A 21259-nucleotide genomic window follows, 5' to 3' on the forward strand; every position below is an offset into this window, starting at 1 on the left:
GTTAAATGATATTTTTAAGATATTTTTTTTAGAAAAAATAATATTTTTAATTATAAAATATGTATACATTGTGTATTTAAAAAAAAATGTGAGATTCATATAAACAGATTTAATTTTTTTCTTTAAAAGAAATGAGCTGTATTAAAAGTCTAATGGTACGATCAAATATGACCTAATTCTCTAAATAGAAATCTCGGTTTGAAACCCCCACCCTATATTTAAAAAAATAAAAAAGAGAAGGTAAGATCCATTTACATAACGTTTGAATGTATATAGGATTAATTTTTTTAGTTTTTAATTAATTTTGTATTTTCTTTAATTGAGAAAAATAGAAAAAATCTGCGAAAGAAGTAGCAGGCCCCACGGACCAGAGCTAAACCATTAACCAGCCAATCGTCGATTGTTCCAGATCGCTTGCACACCGCCTATTTCCATCTCCGGATGCTACAGCCTACAGCTACAACCCAAACCCTATTGGGCTATTAATCTTTTTCTTTTCTATTTTTTGTTCTTTACAAAAAAACACAATAAAATCGTGTTTAAAGATTGTTCGTTCAATACTTCAATCTGGCAATGGCTGCGTTAAGCTCTGTGGTGGGAAGCAGCGGCGCCCCTCAAATCGGTCCGTGGTGCAGTTCAAGAGACTGCAAAAGGCGGGGTCATTATAATTCGGTCCTCTCTCTGCCTCGCCCTTCGACGCCGTTCCTCCGACTCCATAGCCGCCATCTTTCCCTATTTCCTCCCACCAGGAGGTATTCATGTTTTTTCTTTTTATCTTGAAGTTTATTTTCCCCGTCTCTCAAATTTTTATTCGTTAGGGTTTTTCTACTTCACTTTTTTTTGTTCCTTTTCAAGATAGTTAATTCTCAATTGATAGGCGTATCCTATTCGCAAGTATTGCTTCTGGTGTGCCTTTTAAATCTACCTTCGATATTCATATGCTTGTTTTCTTGTATTTTCAGCAAAAATACGATTTATTGCCAATTATATTCTGGAATTGAAATAATAATTCATTTTCAATTGGTTGGTTATGTGTCCTTCCGGACGAAAGGTACCCCCATGAACTTGGTAATGGCAGATTGGGGTTTCACAGAAATAAGAATTATACTCGGAAACAGTATACTTCTATGTTTAATGAACCAGTGACCGAGGCACCTTTTTCTGGACGGAACGCCTGCATTTCTTGCTCTCTCAACTGCAGAAGATCTCATCTTAATATCAAAAGGTCTATACCAAGGGCCTTTCTTGACAAATCAACATTCCATATATCAAAGCACAGTATTGGCAATATTTCAGTAAGTACGCCACATCAAGTTAATTCTATTACATTACAGCTCATATCCTCTTATCAACTGATATTTTTGTGTGCGCACTCGACGATCATACGTAATCAAGAGCTTTCTCCCACTTCATTGACTCCTCTCGATGTTGGACTGGTTCTATGAACTCATGTAATTGCACTGGGAGCTTCTGATTTTAATAATGCTGCATCACATAATATTAACTTGAGAAACCAAGTATTGTATTGTCAAGGATTATATAGTATGGAAACCCCAAGGGGTTGGCCCAAGTGGTAAAGGCATTGGTCTTGGGGTACTACTCCCCTCAAGGTCCAAGATTTAACACCTCATGGGTGCAAATAATCTTTTGGGGCCATATCTTCTGGTGAAAAGTCAATGATTTAACCAGCTCCGTGTAGGGAAACTTTCGAGGGTGCGGTGCACAGGACTAGAGTTTATTTTGCAGGGGTGGGTCCGAAGGTCCCTGCCCTAGAGAGCTTCTGAAAAAAGAAAAAAAGAAAAAAGAAGAAGAGAGGATCGTATGTTATGGATATTGTGGGTACAGTTTGATTGCGCCAATGACTAATAGATGCTCTTTTTTAATCTTTGGTTTTTGTAAAGCTTCCAAGCAATCACTCAAAAAAGAAAATTTGTGCGGGGTGGCCGATAATGGACACCCCTAAAAAAATGGTGAAAGAAGATAAGTGAATTATGATTACTCGTTGACCAGGATTGCACTGAGTTGCTTCAGTCATTGAATTGGTGAAACTAATTTTTTTTCTTTTTTATTTGGTAAGTAATAAGAATTTTATTGATGTATAGATAGGCATAGTCCGGGTACACTGGAAGTATACATGTGGATACACCTATTTAGGAACTAGTGACTGATACCAGACAATCATGGAAGCTAAGACCATTTAACTCTAGAGTGACGGCCCACATAAATAAAATCTTTTAGAAAAACCTCCTAAAGTCTTTCAGTGAGCGTTCATGATCCTCAAAAAGTCTATCGTTTCTCTCACTCCAAATACACCAAAGAATACATTAAGGTGCCATCTTCCACATGGCTGAGGAGCCATCTTTCACACGGCTGCAATTTGTGGTGTCCCTATGATTCCTCTCTAGCTATCTAGTATTTCTACCACCCTTCTCGGCATGGCCCATGCTATACTCATTTTGTTGAAGAAATAATTATAGATTTCCCTGGCAAACTCACAATGTAAAAGTAAATTGTCTACCGATTCACCACGCTTTCTACACATACAGCGCCATTCTGTGATTATAAGGCCTCGTCTTCTTAGGTTGTCCATATTTAGGATCTTCCCTAATGTTGTTGTCCATACAAAGAATGCAACCTTGGTAGGTAGGTGCTTTACTTCTTCAACTGTTCTTCCAAGGAAAATTATTGTCTTTGTTGCATGGTAATTGTCTCATTGGAAGAGCACACAAAAAAGTTTCTTTTCCTAGAAGGTCCCCATACCATCTTATCTTCATTTATGGTGTCAATAGCCGTGTTATACAGCAGGCTGAAAAATTCCACCAGCCCAGTCACTTCCCAATCATGTGCATCCCGAGTAAGACTAATGTTCCACTCTTGTGTTTCATTAGTTATTACCCGCAAATCAGCCACCATAGCTTCTTTATTCCGAGCAATTCTAAAAATAATAGGATAGGCATCCTTCAGGACCTTGTCTCCTACCCACACATCATGCCAAAAGTTGATCCTATTGCCATCCCCCACACACAGCCGAGTATTACTAGCAAAGGAACACCAACCTTTCCTTATATACTTCCATAACCCCACCCCATATGCCCCATTTCCTTCCCTAGAACACCAACACCCCCGTGCACTTCCATACTTCATGTCTATCACCTCTTTCCATAAAGCTCCCTTCTCATTATTATAACGCCACAGTCATTTTCCTAATAATGCCTTGTTAAAGGTCCTCGCATTACGAACCCCAATCCTTCATCTCTCAAAGGTGTACACACCTTTTTCCACCTCACTAGGTGAAATTTGAGCTCCTCACCTATAACATTCCACAGGAAATCATGTTGAAATTTCTCTATTCTAGTTGCAATGCTGGCAGGAATTGGAAATAACAACGAAACTGAATTAGTAGCAAAATAATTTATTGAGTTGCAGGAAGTGACTTGTTTCAAATTTTATTTAACTTGTTATTAACATCTAGCTTTCTGGAGGAAGTTGTACTGTTGTAGTCTCATTTTGTTGCCTGGGTAAAACTGTATGCTTTGTTATCTGAATGGTATGGCATATATCTTATCCTCAGTCTTAGGCTGATTACTTTTTATTATTATTTTGCTGTTGTTTTTATCATTACTTCTCCATTTTTACCAGGCAACTAATTTTCAACTAATTTTAAGCTTGCTGAGATATCTACTTGAATTGCAAAACAGTGTTCGTTAATCAGCTTGTACTGGGGGTGGGGGTGTCTGCATTTTGAGTGCATGCTTTAGCCTGTGAAGGACTTCTTCTAGAAACAGAAACTATTTTGTATCTAATCCTATATTGATTATTTCATCTATTGTGCATTAGAAGGGCTGGTATAAGATATGTTTTGGGTCCAATGGCACCTTCTCCCCTGCAAGAAAAGAGGTGTTTGATCTATATAAGATGATGCCTAGTGTACTGGCATTTTTCTTTCCCCTGCTTTCAAGTATTTTGTCTCACATTTTGTACTCACTATATCTTTTTCAGGTGAAGTATGATCATCTTCCACAAGCAACTGTTGGTCCAGATGAGCCTCATGCAGCAAGTACAGCCTGGCCAGATGTCCTTGAGAAACAAGATTTAGATATATCTTATCCTGAAATAGATCAAGCAGAGTTAGAGGGATTCTTAAGTTCTGAACTTCCATCTCACCCAAAAGTGTATCGTGGGCAGCTGAAAAATGGATTGCGTTATCTTATTTTACCAAATAAAGTACCACCAAATAGGTATGGTTTGTCCACACCTAAAATGCTTACACATAGATCACATGTAAAGATCGGGTAAGATAGAATAATTCCTGGTTTTGAAAAGCCACAAGCTTAATATGAAGTTCAGTTGAGTTAGTCAAAACTTCTAAAAACACATCACATACATAAATACATGTTAGGTTCCCATCGGTTTCTAAACATTTATTCAAATATTCATTGAAATTTTAATTTTTATACCTCTTCTCACAAGTATCAACATCACACAGTAATTTCATTACAAGATTCCTTTTTTAAAGAAAGCTTGATGCTCAATTCCAAAACATTTCCATCACTCCAATATTATGTTTTTATCATTCAGAAACCTTCCTTTTGATGAATTAATCTGCTCCAATTGTACTTGTTAAAGTGACCCTAAATGAGTCCTATTCTCTTGTAACTTTTCGAACTGGTTTTATTTAATTTCAATGGTTTAAAAATGATGTCGATAGGAACTATTTCTAATGGACGAGTTGTTACATTTTATCTTCATGATTCCTTGTGTGATTAGCATTGGGTTTTAAACTAACCTACATATCAAAAGGATGATATGCTTTAATTACTGTAACTGTCGTTGTTTTGGATGAATGCTAGAAAGAAAGACATGAATTAATTTGATGAAAAAGGGAGGATGAATTACAAATATGTATTGACAATCTATCATACAAAACAATTAATGTACCACTTTTAGCTTAAAATTAGATAGCAGTTAAAAAGAATTGTTCAGTACACAAATCTAACTTTTGTTTTGAAGTACAATGATCAAGAAATAAGTTTGTCTCTTTAGTTATGGGAAGAGCATATTGGAAGATTCACCTATGTGTATGCTTTTCTATAGATCCCCATTCTTACTAACAAAATATATTATACAAATGAATCTCTTTCCTCCCCTGGCTTGTTCTTATGTAGAAATATTCTTGTTTAGGTTTGAAGCACACATGGAAGTACATGTTGGATCAATTGATGAGGAGGATGATGAGCAAGGAATTGCTCATATGATTGAACATGTTGCTTTCCTTGGAAGTAAGAAACGTGAGAAACTTCTTGGGACAGGAGCCCGATCTAATGCTTACACTGATTTCCACCATACAGTGTTCCACATTCATTCACCAACCAGCACAAAGGTTTCTTCCCTTAGATACCTTTCATCTTATCGTGCGTACTACTACTATGGGACCTTGAATACTGATTTAGTTGCACACTTCTTTTCATTTCTCTGCATACAAGCTCAGGATATGCTGTACTTGTACATTTTTTCCTTGATTTAATTTGTTATCTTATTTTTTATCAATTTTTTTTTTTTCAATCAAATATGTTAAAACAAATGCATAAACCTTTTTTTTTTGGAATGATGGAGGGTAACATAAAATCTGTACTTGTATTCAATGTCCTTGGGACACAAATTTGTGAAGTCAAATTAGCAACACGCAGAATTTCGTTTGTATTTGTATAAGATCAACTTACTCATATCTTGTCATGCCCTTACAAGTTGCAATCTTTGCTTTCATTGTTTACTGATTGTGGTGTGGTGATGCTTACCAGGACTCTGATGGAGATCTACTTCCATCAGTGCTGGATGCATTAAATGAGGTAAGAAAAATCAGTGTCCTCCATATGCTTACAGTGCACGTGTTGCTTTTCTTTTGTTCCCCTCCTAAATTATTTCCTATCTTAAGTGCATGAATAACCTTATCTCATTTGTGCATATAGATAGCATTCCACCCAAAATTTCTCGCTTCTCGGGTTGAAAAGGAACGACGTGCTATTCTTTCAGAATTACAGATGATGAATACAATAGAGTATCGTGTTGATTGCCAGGTATGGATTAAGTATATTTTTGTGTTTCAGCTGGTCGATGTTTTCACATCAGTGGCCTATGTCATAATGTTAATGCCTTTTTCTTTTGAATGCAGTTGTTACAACATTTACATTCTGAAAATAAGCTGAGTAAAAGGTTCCCGATTGGATTAGAAGAGCAGATTAAGAAGTGGGATGCAGATAAAATAAGAAAATTCCATGAGCGTTGGTACTTCCCTGCAAATGCAACCTTGTACATAGTGGGGGATATTGATAACATCTCAAAGACAGTTGGCCAGATTGAAGTATGTCACAGATTCAGTTATATATCTTTCGTAACTTTTGAGTCCAGACTAAAGATTTTTTTTTAATTTACTCCTGAATTTTGACCATAATTAGCTTCTTGCATGCAGGCTGTCTTTGGGCAAACTGGCCTAGAAAATGAAGCTATTTCTGCACCTAGTCCAAGTGCATTTGGTGCGATGGCCAGTTTTCTCGTTCCTAAGCTTTCAGCTGGGCTGGCCGGAAGTTTATCGAATGAAAAATCATCTACTTCCTTAGATCAATCCAAAATCTTAAAGAAAGAGAGGCATGCAGTTCGCCCTCCAGTTAAGCATAATTGGTCGCTTCCTGGAAGCAGCACAGATGGAAAGCTTCCACAGATATTCCAGCATGAACTGCTTCAAAACTTTTCAATCAACATGTTCTGCAAGGTATCAATAGTTGTTCTTTTAATTAGTGGTCCATTTCCATTGGTGTGGGTATTTATGTGAAGATGTTCTTAGTTTTTGGTGTTTTCTCTTGTATACATCCAGTGTACTTGGCTACATGTATTGGTATTAATAAATGTTGTACTTATAAGAAAAAAACATTTCAATGCCGATGGCACATTTCAATTCCAATGCCGAGGGTCTGTGCACCCTGGTAGATTGGTCGAGACTTTGTTCTGGACACCTGGTGCAATCCAAGAAAAAAAGAATCTTAAGACATATTCAACCATGCTGGGCTGTAGCCATGTGTGATTTGTTTTTAAGTATCTGCAGTTCCTAGATCAGTTCCTTGGTGTCTTTACAAATAGGGATTTTTAGAACGACAGTGTCTTCTGTATTCTACATGCTGGGTAGCAAAGGGACCAGCTCCAGGTTATATTTTGTCTCTTTTGATAAAAATATGTTATAAGAGTACAAATGGGGGTGCCACCTATTTCATGGGGAGTGTACAAGAGCAACACTAAAAAATTGTAATTTGAGTTAACATTTGAAACTTAAAAGCACCAACAGATTCCAAGTTTGAGTACATAAAGCAATCACTTGCTACGATCTATAGAATATAACGGTTTTAGAAAAATAACCTTCAGTAATTGACTGGTGTCAGTTTATATGATGAGTATTTTATGCTTTGTGGATTTAACCCCTAAGGGTTTGCTCAAGTGGTAAAGGCCTTGGTCTTGGTGGTATTCTCTCTCCAGGTCTAAGGTTCAAATCCTATTGGGTGCAAACAATTCCTAGGTGCCATCTGACGGGGGGATTTTCCCCTTGAATTACCCTAGGTGCACTTGCGGGAAACTCCTTGCCAAGAGCCTATGCACCCCTGGAATTAATCAGGGCGCTGTTTCCAGACACCCGATGCCAATAAAAAAAATGTTTTGTGGATTTGATTACCTTGTATCTCTCTTCTTCTTCTTCCTCTTCCTCTTCTTTTCCAGTGTTCTTATATTGTTTAATTTCTTGCAGATCCCGGTGAACAAGGTTCAAACGTATGGTGATTTGCGAAATGTATTGATGAAAAGAATATTTCTGTCTGCCTTGCATTTTCGGATTAATACAAGATACAAGGTGGGTTCGAATTATTTTTTTGATAAGTAATAAAAGATTTTATTCGCAAGAAATGGGCATAAGCCCAAGTACACAGGATGTATACAAAGGAAATACCTACTACTTTCCAAGAACAAAAGGAAAACTAAAACAGAAACTGGAAAATATCTTCCATTACAAAAACTTTAGCCCACAATCTCAAAGTGCTAAAGAAAAAATCCCTAAGTTCTCCCAATGATTGTTCCTGCTACTAATATGAATCAGTTGATCGCAAGCTCAGGTCATTGTCATTCTGTCTGAGTTGTGTTGGTTTGCCACTGATCATTCTAATTATAAAAGTTTGTTTTTCATCGTGATGCTTTCCTTTTTGTTTCACTGGATTTTGCCTCATCTTCTTTAAGTTATCCTGGTAAAGATTGTTCCTTAAGCTATGAGTATTTGATGCAGGTATACAGACAAAAAATGATTAATTTACTGTAAGGAAAGCTTCACAATGAATAATAAAGATATGGCTAACTAGGGAGATTTACTTTTTGGTAGTCATGGGGTCCCCTAATGGATGTGTGAGCTGTATTTGCTTATTAGAGTAAAATACGATATATAACCAGTTAATAAAGTTGCAATCATAAAATGGAAACTTTTAATCAAGCTGATAATAAGAACCATACATCTGCTTAAGTCATTATTTGTCCATGTGCTTATCAAATACCTTGTTTTGTGCTTTGATAAGACTGTGTATCCCTCTAAAAGTATAGCTAACACATGTAAAATTTCAGAGTTCAAATCCGCCATTCACATCAGTTGAATTGGATCACAGTGATTCTGGAAGGGAAGGATGCACTGTCACTACTCTTACAGTAACTGCAGAACCAAAGAATTGGCAGAGTGCAATTAGAGTTGCTGTCCAAGAGGTTCAATATTTCTATTATTCCCACTCTAATATGTACATATGTTGAGTTGGGTGCATTCTCTTCTATCCTTTTTGGTTGTTATCATTAAACCTGATCATAGACCGGCAGCCTACTCAGCTGCCCATGCTTGGCATGCATTTGGGCAGGCTTGGACTGAGATTTAAGGCTCAATTTCAAGTGGGACACCATACTTGGAAACTTTTTCACAAGCCAGTTTATCCTGGTTTGTGTTTATTTACAAAGAAGAAAAATAATTAATTATTGAAGATATACAACCCAATGATATATAAAACTTCCACACCCTAATTCTAATTCTCTATCCTCTGGCCATGGCTGATGCCAATGCATATTGGCATGACTATGAGATCAACGTTATCTCCTTTTACATAAAGGTTGCAAATCATAAAATTATGCCCAACAAGCCACTCCTGGTCCCAAATTCATTAGCAGAAGCGTTGGATCTCAGATCCAAGAGGGGATTCAATGTGTTTCCCTTCCAAAAATAAATGAATAACTTGTTCATTGAGCCGAGGGTGGCGGGCCGGGGTATTTTTCTTCTAAGGCCTAGTGCAGGCCTAAAACCAGGCCAGGTTGGGCAGGGGCCTGCACGTTGATGTTGTTATCAGACCTATTTGTTTTTTCCTTTGGAAAATTTTATTTATAAGCCGGTGTGTAGAGCACACATACCAAAGCACTTACATGCCATAATTTGATTTGGAAGAGAAATTTTAAATTTTGAATCTTACAAATAAAATCTTCCTATGTTTTTTTTTTATTATATATGTAAGAAGTAAATTATATTGATATGAATGAAATAGGCATAGCCCATGAACGCAGGAAGTATACAAAAGAACACCTAAATACATTCTAAATTAGAGACAAAAAGTCATGAACATTGTTTCCATCAAGTACAATGGCTGAAAACCAAAGCATTAAAGTGTGCATAAAAAAATTCTGAAGTTCCGCCATTGTGTGTTCCTACGTAAGTGATGTGGATGGTGTGTTTTACACACTGGCTTACAAATAATATCTCTTTCCCTTTATTTGCAAAATATTATTCAGCATTGAATAGTTGGTATTATTACATTAGACATCAATAACCACTTCGATGTAGTTATCAATGCATACCTGTTTTAGTTGAAGGTAATTTTGTGGCAGCATTGATACTGTTGGAAGTACTAATAAAATCTTCTTTTTTTCTTTTGCAATTTTTTTACTGCTAACCTGTGAAATATTTGGTTCTGGTTCAGGTTCGAAGGCTGAAAGAATTTGGTGTCACAAGGGGTGAATTAACACGCTATATGGATGCATTATTAAAAGATAGTGAACACCTAGCAGCTTTGATAGATAATGTGTCATCCGTTGATAATTTGGATTTTATTATGGAGAGTGACGCACTGGGCCATACAGTTATGGATCAGAGACAAGGACATGAGAGCTTGGTTGCTGTCGCTGGAACAGTTACTCTTGAAGAGGTAATTTCATTTGTAATGATCCTACTAATTAGCATCTGCTGCGCCAATCCATTAAGTTCTCTCTCTTTCTTCCCATTTTAGGTTCTGCAAGAAATTTAAGTTCCAGTTTATCATTTTTTGTTTCCCAAAAAAAGTAGGTCTTAAGGGATTACTTGATCCTAATCACTTTTGTGCATCTGTAACTGAAGGGTATAATTAGATCGGCACTATTCAATGTCTGATGCACTTCTAGTCACTGTAACTTCAGTGTATCATATAACTTTATTAGATCAGCAGGCAATCAGCACATGATTAGGTGGAAAAGAGGCAATGAAGAGCAAATATGTTGGATCCCATCCAAAAGGCCTTGTCTTTCTTCAATGCACTTATTCCTCCAATTGGCTCCCTATTTCCCTTGAAATGTATTAATAGAAACAAGGTGTCTTCAAGGATTCTTTTCTCTTTTTTTTCGTTTTTCTGTTTCAGGTGGCCGCCTTAGGTAAGATACTTACAGCAAACAGTTTTTTTTTTTTTTTTTTTTTAGGTAAGAGAAAATATTATTGAAATGAATGAAAAAGGCATAAGCCATGTACACTGGAAGTGTACAGAAGAACACCTAAATACATTCTAGCTGCGCTGAATTAAAGACAAAAAATCATGAGCATTATCCCCATTTAGTACAATAGCAGAAAACCAAAACAATAGTGTGTGGAGAAAAAAATTCTTCAGCTCCTCTCTTGTACATTCCTTATCCTCAAAACAACGTGCATTCCTTTCTAACCAAATACACCACATGATACATAGTGGAATCATCTTCCACGCCGCAGCCACTTGATGACAACCTTGCAGCTTCCTCCAACGACCCAACAGATCCACAATCCTCAAGGGCATCACCCAAGGAACATCAATCCTTTGAAAAATCTCATCCCACAACCCCCTTGCTACCTCACAATGCAATAGTAGATGGTCCACAGATTCTCCATTCTTTTGCACATATAACACCAATCTACCATGACACAACCCCTCTTCCTCAAGTTATCCGTAGTCAAGATCTTCCCAAGAGCAGCACTCCATACAAAAAAAGCAACTTTAGAGGGCACCCAGGACCTCCATATATTTTTCCAGGGGAACGGAATATGATCTTGTATTATCAAGATATTGTAATACGCCTTAACCGTGCATTTCTTATTATTAGACCTCCACTTCAATCTATCCCCGTGTCGTTGGCATTCCCTTGGAGTATAGTAAGCTGAAAAAATCTGATACACTAGTTAGTTCACAATCATGAAAATTCCTATTAAAAAGAATATTCCATTGATGAGAGCTATGCGAAAAGAAACGCATATCTGCCACTGAAGCCTCTCTATTCGCTGCAATACTATAAAGAGCCGGGAATGCCCTTTTCAAAGCATGATCTCCGCACCACACATCCCGCCAAAAACTGATACGGTTGCCCTCACCTGCGAACAGTTTAAAAGAAACACATTGTAATAAAAGATTGGTGCTCTATGTGAAAGCATAATTGGGAAAACATTGATCACCTTTTGTTACATTGTGATCTGGATGGTGAATTATGGGCAGCAATGTTCAACTGTGATCAAGTGGGTCATGCCCCACAAGTGGTGGAGTTGCATGCTGACAGATTCCTTGTGGAAGCCATGGAAGTTTAGTGGTTTCAAAGATGGTCCATTTGTGCTTAGTGTGGTGCATTTGGCAAGAACGCAATGCTCGGACCTTTGAAGACCGTGAAGGACAACAATATAACTAAAAGGCACAATGTTCAGCACTCTTTATGATTGGATGGTTGCTCACAATAGCTCCCATTTCTCTACCTTTCTAGAATTCAAAGAGATTTGCTCCTTTTTTTCTTCTTGATAGTTAAGTGTATCGTTTTGTATACTTTCAATGTACAAGGGTTCCAAAACATGTCTGATGCACTTCTGGTCACCGGCGCAATCCATGAATGCATTACTGGAGTGCACGTATGAGATGGAGCCAGCCCGCTTTTTAGCTTGTCATAGACTAACACTTCTTGACTGAAACAGCATGCCTCCTAGCCATATCTGAGGATGATTTACATTATCAGGTCTGAATTACTTCCTCTAGGGCCTGTGAAATAGTAGGCCGGAGTAAGCCTGGTTGGGGAGAGAGAGAGAGAGAGAGAGAGAGAGGGCGGGGGGGGGGGGGGGGGGGGGGGCTGAATTAAGTGCAGAAGTGGTAGAAAGAGCCAGGCAAGAGGTGGATGGGGAGGGACCAAGAGAGAATTCCAGGATTTGGTTGATGATGATGGAGAGGTGATTCACCCAGTTAAATGGTTGCTGCAGTGCCACACAGCCAACATTTTTAAAAATTTCTTTGAACTTACTGTACTGTGTCCAACTCAAAAGAATGAAAAGGTTTGGTATGGGCTTTAGTCTCATCAGTTTGATATTAAGCTCTACTTGCCATCTTAGCTCATCAATTTGTATGTTTGTAGGGCAAATATCAATTAAATTCTGTATCTTACCCGGAATCAAATGGCTTAGTTTCCTTGGAACATATTGAATGTTTCTCTTCTTGGTAATATTGGGATAATATTACTAAGGTCCAAGGTTCAACACCTCATGAGTGTAAACAATCCTTTGGGGCCACACCCCCTGGTGAAAAACCAGCGATTTAACCAGTTCCGTGTAGGGAAACTTTTGAGGGTGCGGTGCACGGGACCAGGGTTTACTCTGCTGGACCCTGCCTTGGAGAGGTTCCCTGACATCAAAAAAATATATATATATTGGGATAATAAATTTGTTGGCAAAACTATTGTTAAGTGATACATTGTCAAGGTAATTGTGGGGTGCATGTGTTTTTTTTTTTGGTTTGTGGTTGGGGTGGGGGGTGGAAGTTTTTCAGTGAAAGTTCATAAAGTGAATTCACTTTTATTCTTGGCTTTGTTTCCTATTTGCATGGCCATCTTGCATCCTATATTTTCAATTCCAAATAAATTATTCTATGCTGCAGGTCAATTCTATTGGTGCCAAGGTGTTGGAGTATATTGCTGACTTTGGGAAAGCCACCACACCTCTTCCTGCAGCAATTGTTGCATGTGTTCCAAAGAAAGTGCATGTGGATGGAATCGGTGAAACTGAGTTCAAGATATCCCCAACTGAAATTACAGCTGCGATAAAATCTGGACTAGATGAGCCTATAGAGGCTGAGCCTGAGGTTTCCTTCATAGTCAACTTCATTTCTTTTCCACTTTAACTTCTAGTAGCTGTTTAGTGGAAGTTATTTTTTGAGGTAGATTTAATTGTGATTTATTTTTTTGCTTTTTTGAGCAGCTTGAGGTGCCCAAAGAATTGATATCTTCATCACAGTTACAGGAGTTAAGGCTGCAACGCAGCCCAACCTTTATTCCTTTAAGTCCAGAAACAAATGTTACAAAAGTGCATGACAAGGAAACAGGGATTACTCAATGTCGTCTTTCAAATGGAATTCCCATAAATTACAAGGTTATATATAGGAGATATGTGCATATTAAATTGCTCATGAAGCATTGAGAGTGAAATTGACTTCTTATATTTCAGTGTTCCTTTATGTGACTGCATCTGGTCTTATGTTTGTGCGCACGTGTTTAGAAATGTTTCGAGAAGAATGTAACCTTGGTTTTCAATGTGGTTTTTCTTTTGAACCATGTTGTTTTGTTTTCTCCTATTAATATAAATTTGAGCTTAAAACTTTTTTTCTGCACACTTTATTCTATTGGTTGATTGTAATAGACTTTAATGACATGAATGTACATGATTTTCTTGTATCTTTAGACAGTCATGCCAAGGTGTGGCTCTTGTATATATCCCGTGTACTTGGCTTCTTATTTTATCAATAAAATCCTTATTTACTGATAAAAAAATATATAAATTTGAGATTTACCCTCGCCAAGTGTCAGATTTTTTATTTTATTTTATTTTATTTTTTTATCAGTAAAATGAAAATTTTATTGACACGAATGAAGTAGGCAAAGCCCATGTACACAGGAAGTATATAAAAGAACACCTTGAAGTGTCAGATTAAAAAATAAAAGGGGCTTGCTAGTTTTGCAAGCCTCTCTCATGGACATCTTTCACTGAGTATGTCATTGTTCATTTACAGATTTCAAAGACTGAAGCCCAGGGAGGTGTAATGAGACTTATAGTTGGTGGAGGACGAGCAGCTGAAAGTCCTGAGTCAAAAGGATCTGTTGTTGTGGGTGTTCGAACTCTTAGTGAGGGTGGTCGTGTTGGCGACTTTTCAAGGGAGCAGGTAATGAAACCTTTTTCTTCCCCTTCGTTTTAAATGGAAAATTGATAATTCTCACTCATGATTTTTGTATTAAAAAATGAGGGGATCATTGGCAGAGCCAAGATTTTTCTTGTTTGATCATATGTCGAGTCATCCCCCACTATAATTCTCGAAGCTTAATCCCTTGCTTGTTTGGATGGCAAACAAAATAGAATTCACTAATTGCAATCTGCCTTACATAAGACAAAGCTCTGCTAGATTAGCTCCTTGCCCTTGGAATAATTTTTTGATAGTTCACTATAAATTCTTGAAATAACTTTGCCAGATAATTTTTCACGTGTATTAAGTCATAAGTATATAGATAACTTGAATTATAGCTAGAAAATATGAGGCAACATTTTATTTATTATTTTAAATATGGATGGTGTCATTTGCCTGCCAGTGTAAATGATTTGGACCATAGGAGTGAGAGATTCATCAGTTTATTTATCTTGCTTATATTTCATCATGGTATGTCCATGATTCCTTTGTGTATTATGTGGTGCATTTGGCTTGAAAGGACTGAGAGGTGTTTTAATAACAGGGAACGCAATGCAGATGAAATCTGGGAATTTTTTTGTGTTCTTTGTTTAGTTGGTTTTCAGCTATTGTAATTAATGGTGGGGAAGTCCATGACTTGCTGTCCTCGTTGTTCTAGTTCTAGAATGTATTTAGGTGTTTCTTTTGTATACTTCCTGTGTACATGGCCTTCGCCTATTGCATTCGATGAATAAAATCTTTACTTATGAAAAAAAAATGTCCACCTCCACCTGTTATGGTGCTTATGTCTTGAATGTTTAATGTCTTCTGCAGGTAGAACTTTTCTGTGTGAATCATCTAATAAATTGCTCTTTGGAGTCTACTGAGGAATTTATTTCCATGGAGTTCCGTTTTACTTTAAGAGATAATGGCATGCGTGCAGCTTTCCAGTTACTTCATATGGTACTGGAGGTAAGCCAATTTTCAACGGTTGTGGTTTAGTCAATAATATTTTAGAAGTTTCGGGCTGCACATTTTTTTCCCATAACGGAAGAAGAATAAGAACTCTCAATCCCCTTAAACTCATGCGAATGCCTTTTTGAGTATTTGATTACTGTTCGTCTTCAATGGGAATTTAAGGGTCACAATCAATGCCCAATGTGTGTTCGAGGAGATTGAGGTTGGTAATTTGGATTCATAGTCATCTTAATCTAAAAAATTTGTTTATTCATTAAATTGAACTGAACAAAAAGGGACAAAAGAAGCACAGGATTTCGTGAAATTACAGTTTGCACCTCCATTCTATTCTGTCAAAACAAGACAGGTTTACCTAAAATAACCACCATTACAAGTCAAGGGGCAAGATTTTTAGGATAAAATAACTTGTATAAATTACATAGCTGGAGGGGTAGTGATGGGTGGGGAGTACCATTGCTTCTTGAGTTCTTCCTGAAACCGTGTACTTGCAATGTTATAAAAATGCTTTTGTTCTGTCCAATGCCTAATGTTGGTTTTCTGGGTTTGCAGCATAGTGTCTGGCTCGATGATGCGTTTGATAGAGCAAGGCAGTTATATTTATCATATTATCGGTCCATTCCTAAAAGCTTGGAACGATCAACTGCTCACAAGCTCATGTTAGCGATGCTGAATGGTGATGAGCGTTTTGTGGAGCCTACACCACCGTCACTAGAAAATTTGACATTGCAATCTGTTAAGGATGCAGTGATGAATCAGTTTGTAGGCAATAACATGGAGGTGCATATTTACTTACTTCTGGATCTTTTATGTGAACATCACTACAATCTTGTAAACGGTGCATGTTTTCATTGTACAGGTGAGTATTGTCGGGGACTTCTCAGAGGAGGAGATTGAGTCTTGTGTTCTTGATTACCTGGGCACAGTTAGAGCTACAAGAAATTCTGATAGAGCGCAAGAATTTAGCCCAATCTTCTTTCGGCCATCTCCATCTGATTTGCAGTCTCAACAAGTGAGAAATAAAGCTAGTTTACTTTTATGTGTTGATGCTTTAGACGTTGTAATGTCTGTGATGCATCTGAAGTATTGATAGTGTTGCTCAGTTCTTCTTCCTTTTTTCTATCCTGTGAATGTCAGGTGGCTGTAATTTATACCTTAACCATGTGACTACTTGTATTTTGTTTGTCTTGAACAGGTATTCTTGAAGGACACTGATGAGAGAGCATGTGCATATATTGCAGGCCCAGCACCAAACCGTTGGGGTTTCACAGTTGATAGTGAAGACCTGTTAGAGTCAATTAGAAATACTTCAACAGCTGATGGTGAGTTGTTGCATCCTACGTAGAGTTGGGTAAGAAATGTCCTTTGTGTCCAGAATTAGCCATTCATGTTTCATGGCTGGGAAATGTCTTATGCAGTCGCTGAGTCAAAATCTGAAGAACTGCACATGGAGGGGAAGGCTGTCCAGACTCATCTGCAAAGAAAACTTCGTGGTCATTCGCTTTTCTTTGGCATCACTATGGGGCTACTGGCTGAGGTCATAAACTCTAGGTTGTTCTTCCTGCACAACCATGCATTTCCATTAAAATTTTCTTTTTAGTTATTAGAATAACATCCAATAATTTCTTTCCCAACTTGGAATTGCATAGCTGAAGCATTAGCTGTAAGATATTTAATCTAACATTAGCTGTGATGATGGAAGACATTTGTTTATCGTTACTGGGAAGTGTAAAATATTCCATGTGCTTTGTACAGGCTTTTTACAACAGTCAGGGATTCTCTTGGACTGACATATGATGTGTCATTCGAGTTGAATCTGTTTGATAGGCTTAATCTGGGGTGGTATGTAATATCAGTAACATCAACTCCAGGCAAGGTGTGGGTCTATTTCAACACAGCTGCATAAAATAATTTTCCTTCATTTCAGTCTGTTTATTAAATTGGGTTACTAATATCCAGGTGCATAAAGCTGTTGAGGCATGCAAGAGCGTTCTCAGAGGTTTACACAGTAACAAGATTACCCAAAGGGAGTTGGATAGGGTTAGTTACTACCAGAACTCCTCGTGTTGCTTCATATAACAGCATCTTTTAAATAATAAACATCCGATGAAGAACACATGATAAGTAACAACTATGTGAAATGAACCTTTTCAAGGTTAGATGTTATCACCATTCCTAAGGGTGGCTTGGTTCAATGTTTGTTGACTGCCTCCTGCCGCCACGCACCCATCTCAACCCAAAACCTTCTGTTATCTTTTGTCCTTGACTTTGTCCTTGAAATAATAAAATATTCTATTAAATTTGTCCATGCCTTTTGTATTTGCAGGCAAAACGGACACTTCTCATGAGACATGAAGCTGAAATCAAATCAAATGCCTATTGGCTTGGATTGTTAGCTCACTTACAGGCTTCTTCTGTTCCAAGGAAGGTAAAGTGAAAATATCATCTGTTCAGTCTTCCATCCTTGAGATAACAATAAATGTAGATATTAAGTGGATATTTTGCTGTTGAAGATTAAATAATTAAATTTTTCCTTTTTGCAATGGCCGTTGAAGTTTCCTTAGAATTTCTTATGGTCGATTAATATTATGCCTTTCTGATGATGTCTGCTCAGGGCATATCATGCATCAAAGATCTTACATCACTATATGAAGCTGCCAGTATTGAGGATGTATACCTTGCTTATGATCAGTTGAAAGTAGATGAAAATTATTTATATTCCTGCATTGGTGTTGCTGGGGCCCAAGCTGGTGATGAAATTACTGGTGAGGATGAATCACACGAAGGCTTTCCTGGGGTTATTCCTGCAGGACGTGGTTTATCTACGATGACACGGCCTACAACATGATCTTCCTTGATCATACTTGCTGCTATCCTGCTTTCTTGTAGGGAATAGATAATAAACCTTGAAGGTATGTTTATTCATTCTGTGTAAATGCATTTCCATATTTACAGTAACTAGCTTTAATCTCCCAAAGCCTGTAACTGTCTTTATATGATAATCATAACCTTTTTTCTATGAAGAAAGGGATTTTGATTATCATACAAAGGGAGAGAGAGAGAGAGAGAGAGAGAGGCTCTAGACATAGGATTATGATCTGATAAAGGAGAGAGCTCGTGTGTGGGTGAATCCATCATCCAGGCATAGTGTAGCAAATGGTGCATAACAACTATAATGTTGGCAATAATTTTAGAATAGGGCATCATCTTCTGATTTATTCTGATCATTGAAACCTGACATTCCGCCAGCTTCTTTCCCCGACAGCATCCTGTGACCTGAAGCTGAAGACAAGTGATTGTGATGAACCAATAGAGAGTCCTTTGTTTTGAAGTAATTTTTCGAAGGAGCTCCTGGGTTCTTTCTTTTGCTTCCTTTCAGAGTATGAGATGCTGTGAGAATGGTCTCCGGAACAAAATAACATGATCATAGAAATCTGGGCTTAGACTTTTGACAGCATCCTGACCTAATAAAACAAATAAAACCATTGCAGCATCCTGACTTGAATAAATGCCCTTAAGAGCTGCAGTCATCCATTTTTAAAAATTATTGTCCAATCCATAAATTTATTGTTTTGGATGTAGAGTTTGTCAAATGATCAAAGCTTCACCATATTTTTTTGAAATACATGTTGATATAGCCTGCCTGCACTACAGATTGTTAGTTATGATTGCTTTTGTGCATCGTGCAAAGAATATCAATGTTGCTTTGGTCCTTTTTGAGTGGGATCAAGATCCCCAAGAGGCAATAAGAGGTAACACATGTTTGCATTTTTCAGATTTACCTACCAAAAAGAAAGCATTTGTGGGATGGGCATGGAGGAAAGCTTGCACGGCCTGAGGTGGAGACTGAAGACCCTAATTTTCAAAGTTGTAGCTGGACCTGCTCTATATGCTCATCGCCTTAGGCTTTGGAATTATAACAGTCCAAAGTGATAGCCTATTTATAAGTGCTTTGATCATTACGTGCCAAAATAACTTATTTTAGTATCTATTACCCATTTCTTCTCATTCATCGTCGATACAATGTAATACTCGGTATATTACATGGAAAAGGAATGAGACGATGTAATTGTTGGAAAAGGAATTAGTGTAGCTTGTAGAGTAATAGAACACAGAGGCCAGTGTTTGGTCTGTTGGCTAGATCAATAGTGGAGAACATTCAAGCCATCTCTCTCTCTCGGTGTCTCTCTGTTATTGTAAATTTTGATCTGATACTTTTATGTACCATAATTTATAAGCATTGGGGTAAACAACATGCCCCTCCCTCCCTTCTCTCTCTCAGGATTTCGTCTCTTCCTTTCTGTTTTTCCTTCTTTTTCCTTTTCTCTAATGTGTTGGTTTTTTTGTCCCTGCAACCAATCTGTTTGTTATCACACTGATGCTTTTGTTTACTTGACTAGCAATGCAGTTGTTCGTGTTTCTGTATTGATCAAATGCCTCTTTTTAAGAGTGTGTACGTTATTTTGTTGCATTTACTAGTCGAAAATTGTAAAACAGTAGTTCATACAACCTCAGCATTAAATGTTCGTTTGATTTCTGAAGGCAAAATCATAAGAGAGAGAAGAGAGAATATAATGTGTACGTGTTTTTGTTCGAATTTTAGGGTTTGAAATTAGAGAGATGTATGAAAGTTGACCTGAGAGCATCGATTGTTGCTTAGGTAACTCTCTTGGGTGGTACTTACTAAATGTTCATTAAATATTGTAGGATTTACTTTGCATTTATCTATCTCTCATTTTGTACGTTAGAGGAATATGAACTCTTGAAGAGTCTTACTCCAATGAAAAACAGTTATGCAAGTTTTTTTCTTTAGGCGAACTCAATAAATAATATTTAACAGATAGAAGTATATATCAATACAAGAAAAGATAATTGCAACCATAAATTGTGTAACTGATACATAATCGTTTTGAAAAAAGTAAATAAAATATAAGATTCATATAAACAAAATTAATTTTTTAATAATACTCTGTTATGTTTTAAAGTCATTACGCGGCGTTAACACCCTTCCCTTTTACAATTAGTATAGCAGAGAAGAAAATTTTCAATACGCATATCAATTAGGATAGGAAATATGATAAATAAAAAAATATAGTAATAAATCTATACAATAAATTTTATAAATAGTTATAATTTTACTTTAAAAAAAACAAAAACAAAACAAAAGATACAAAATTATGGAACACATATAAAGCATATCGAATGTTCAAAACTAATTATACTATAATATTAGTAGGAAACACATAGCTCCAGTTGGTATAAAAACAATTATCCATTTTCAAAATAATAATATTAATTTTCTTATAAATGATAAACGGAATAAAATAAATAATATTATTTTTAATTATCTCAGAAAACTACATGAAAATAAATGTTTAAAATGTATAAATATATTTTTAATTTGAAATCCGAAAGTAATAATTGTTATTTTTTTTTCAAACGAAAATAATATTATTTTCAAAGTTAATATTTAGATTGACTAATTATTATGATAAATAATACGAAGATAATTGTTATTTGTTCTAAATTAAGGATGTCCTATAGTACTAGCAATACTATTCTTTGAATTTAATGATAATATTCTAATTTTTAGATTTAGACATAATATTAAATTTCTTAAATTTGGAATTGCAAGATAAATTTTAGAAAATATAAAATATATTTTTACCAATAAAGTTTTTAAATGGGAAAAAATATAAAATAATATTAATTTATTCATTTTTAATAATAATTTAACAAATGCATTACAATAGAAAAAAATAAAACGGTGAATATGATAAATC

General features: G+C 36.5%; 1 protein-coding gene across 2 annotated transcripts; it reads left to right on the plus strand.

Moving 5' to 3' along the window:
• Nucleotides 1-388: 388 nt before the first annotated feature.
• Nucleotides 389-19757, plus strand: LOC122319156 (stromal processing peptidase, chloroplastic-like). 2 transcript variants are annotated; one of them, XM_043137096.1, is made up of 25 exons: nt 389-752; nt 1052-1295; nt 3838-3897; nt 4000-4238; nt 5182-5380; nt 5799-5846; nt 5967-6074; nt 6170-6358; nt 6467-6766; nt 7787-7888; nt 8644-8778; nt 10029-10253; nt 13227-13430; nt 13547-13717; nt 14355-14504; nt 15336-15473; nt 16029-16256; nt 16336-16488; nt 16672-16798; nt 16895-17027; nt 17232-17352; nt 17436-17516; nt 17803-17904; nt 18091-18388; nt 19253-19757. In XM_043137096.1, exons 1-24 carry the CDS (start codon nt 574-576, stop codon nt 18322-18324), a joined length of 3870 nt encoding a protein of 1289 aa, XP_042993030.1. In that variant the 5' UTR covers nt 389-573; the 3' UTR covers nt 18325-18388; nt 19253-19757. The 2 variants fall into 2 exon arrangements, with proteins under 2 accessions (XP_042993030.1, XP_042993031.1); XM_043137097.1 differs by lacking the exon at nt 3838-3897 and having other exon boundaries at nt 390-752.
• The last annotated feature ends 1502 nt before the right edge of the window (nt 19758-21259 follow it).

The sequence above is a fragment of the Carya illinoinensis genome, chromosome 8, assembly GCF_018687715.1.
Source record: "Carya illinoinensis cultivar Pawnee chromosome 8, C.illinoinensisPawnee_v1, whole genome shotgun sequence".
Taxonomy (NCBI): Eukaryota; Viridiplantae; Streptophyta; class Magnoliopsida; order Fagales; family Juglandaceae; genus Carya; species Carya illinoinensis.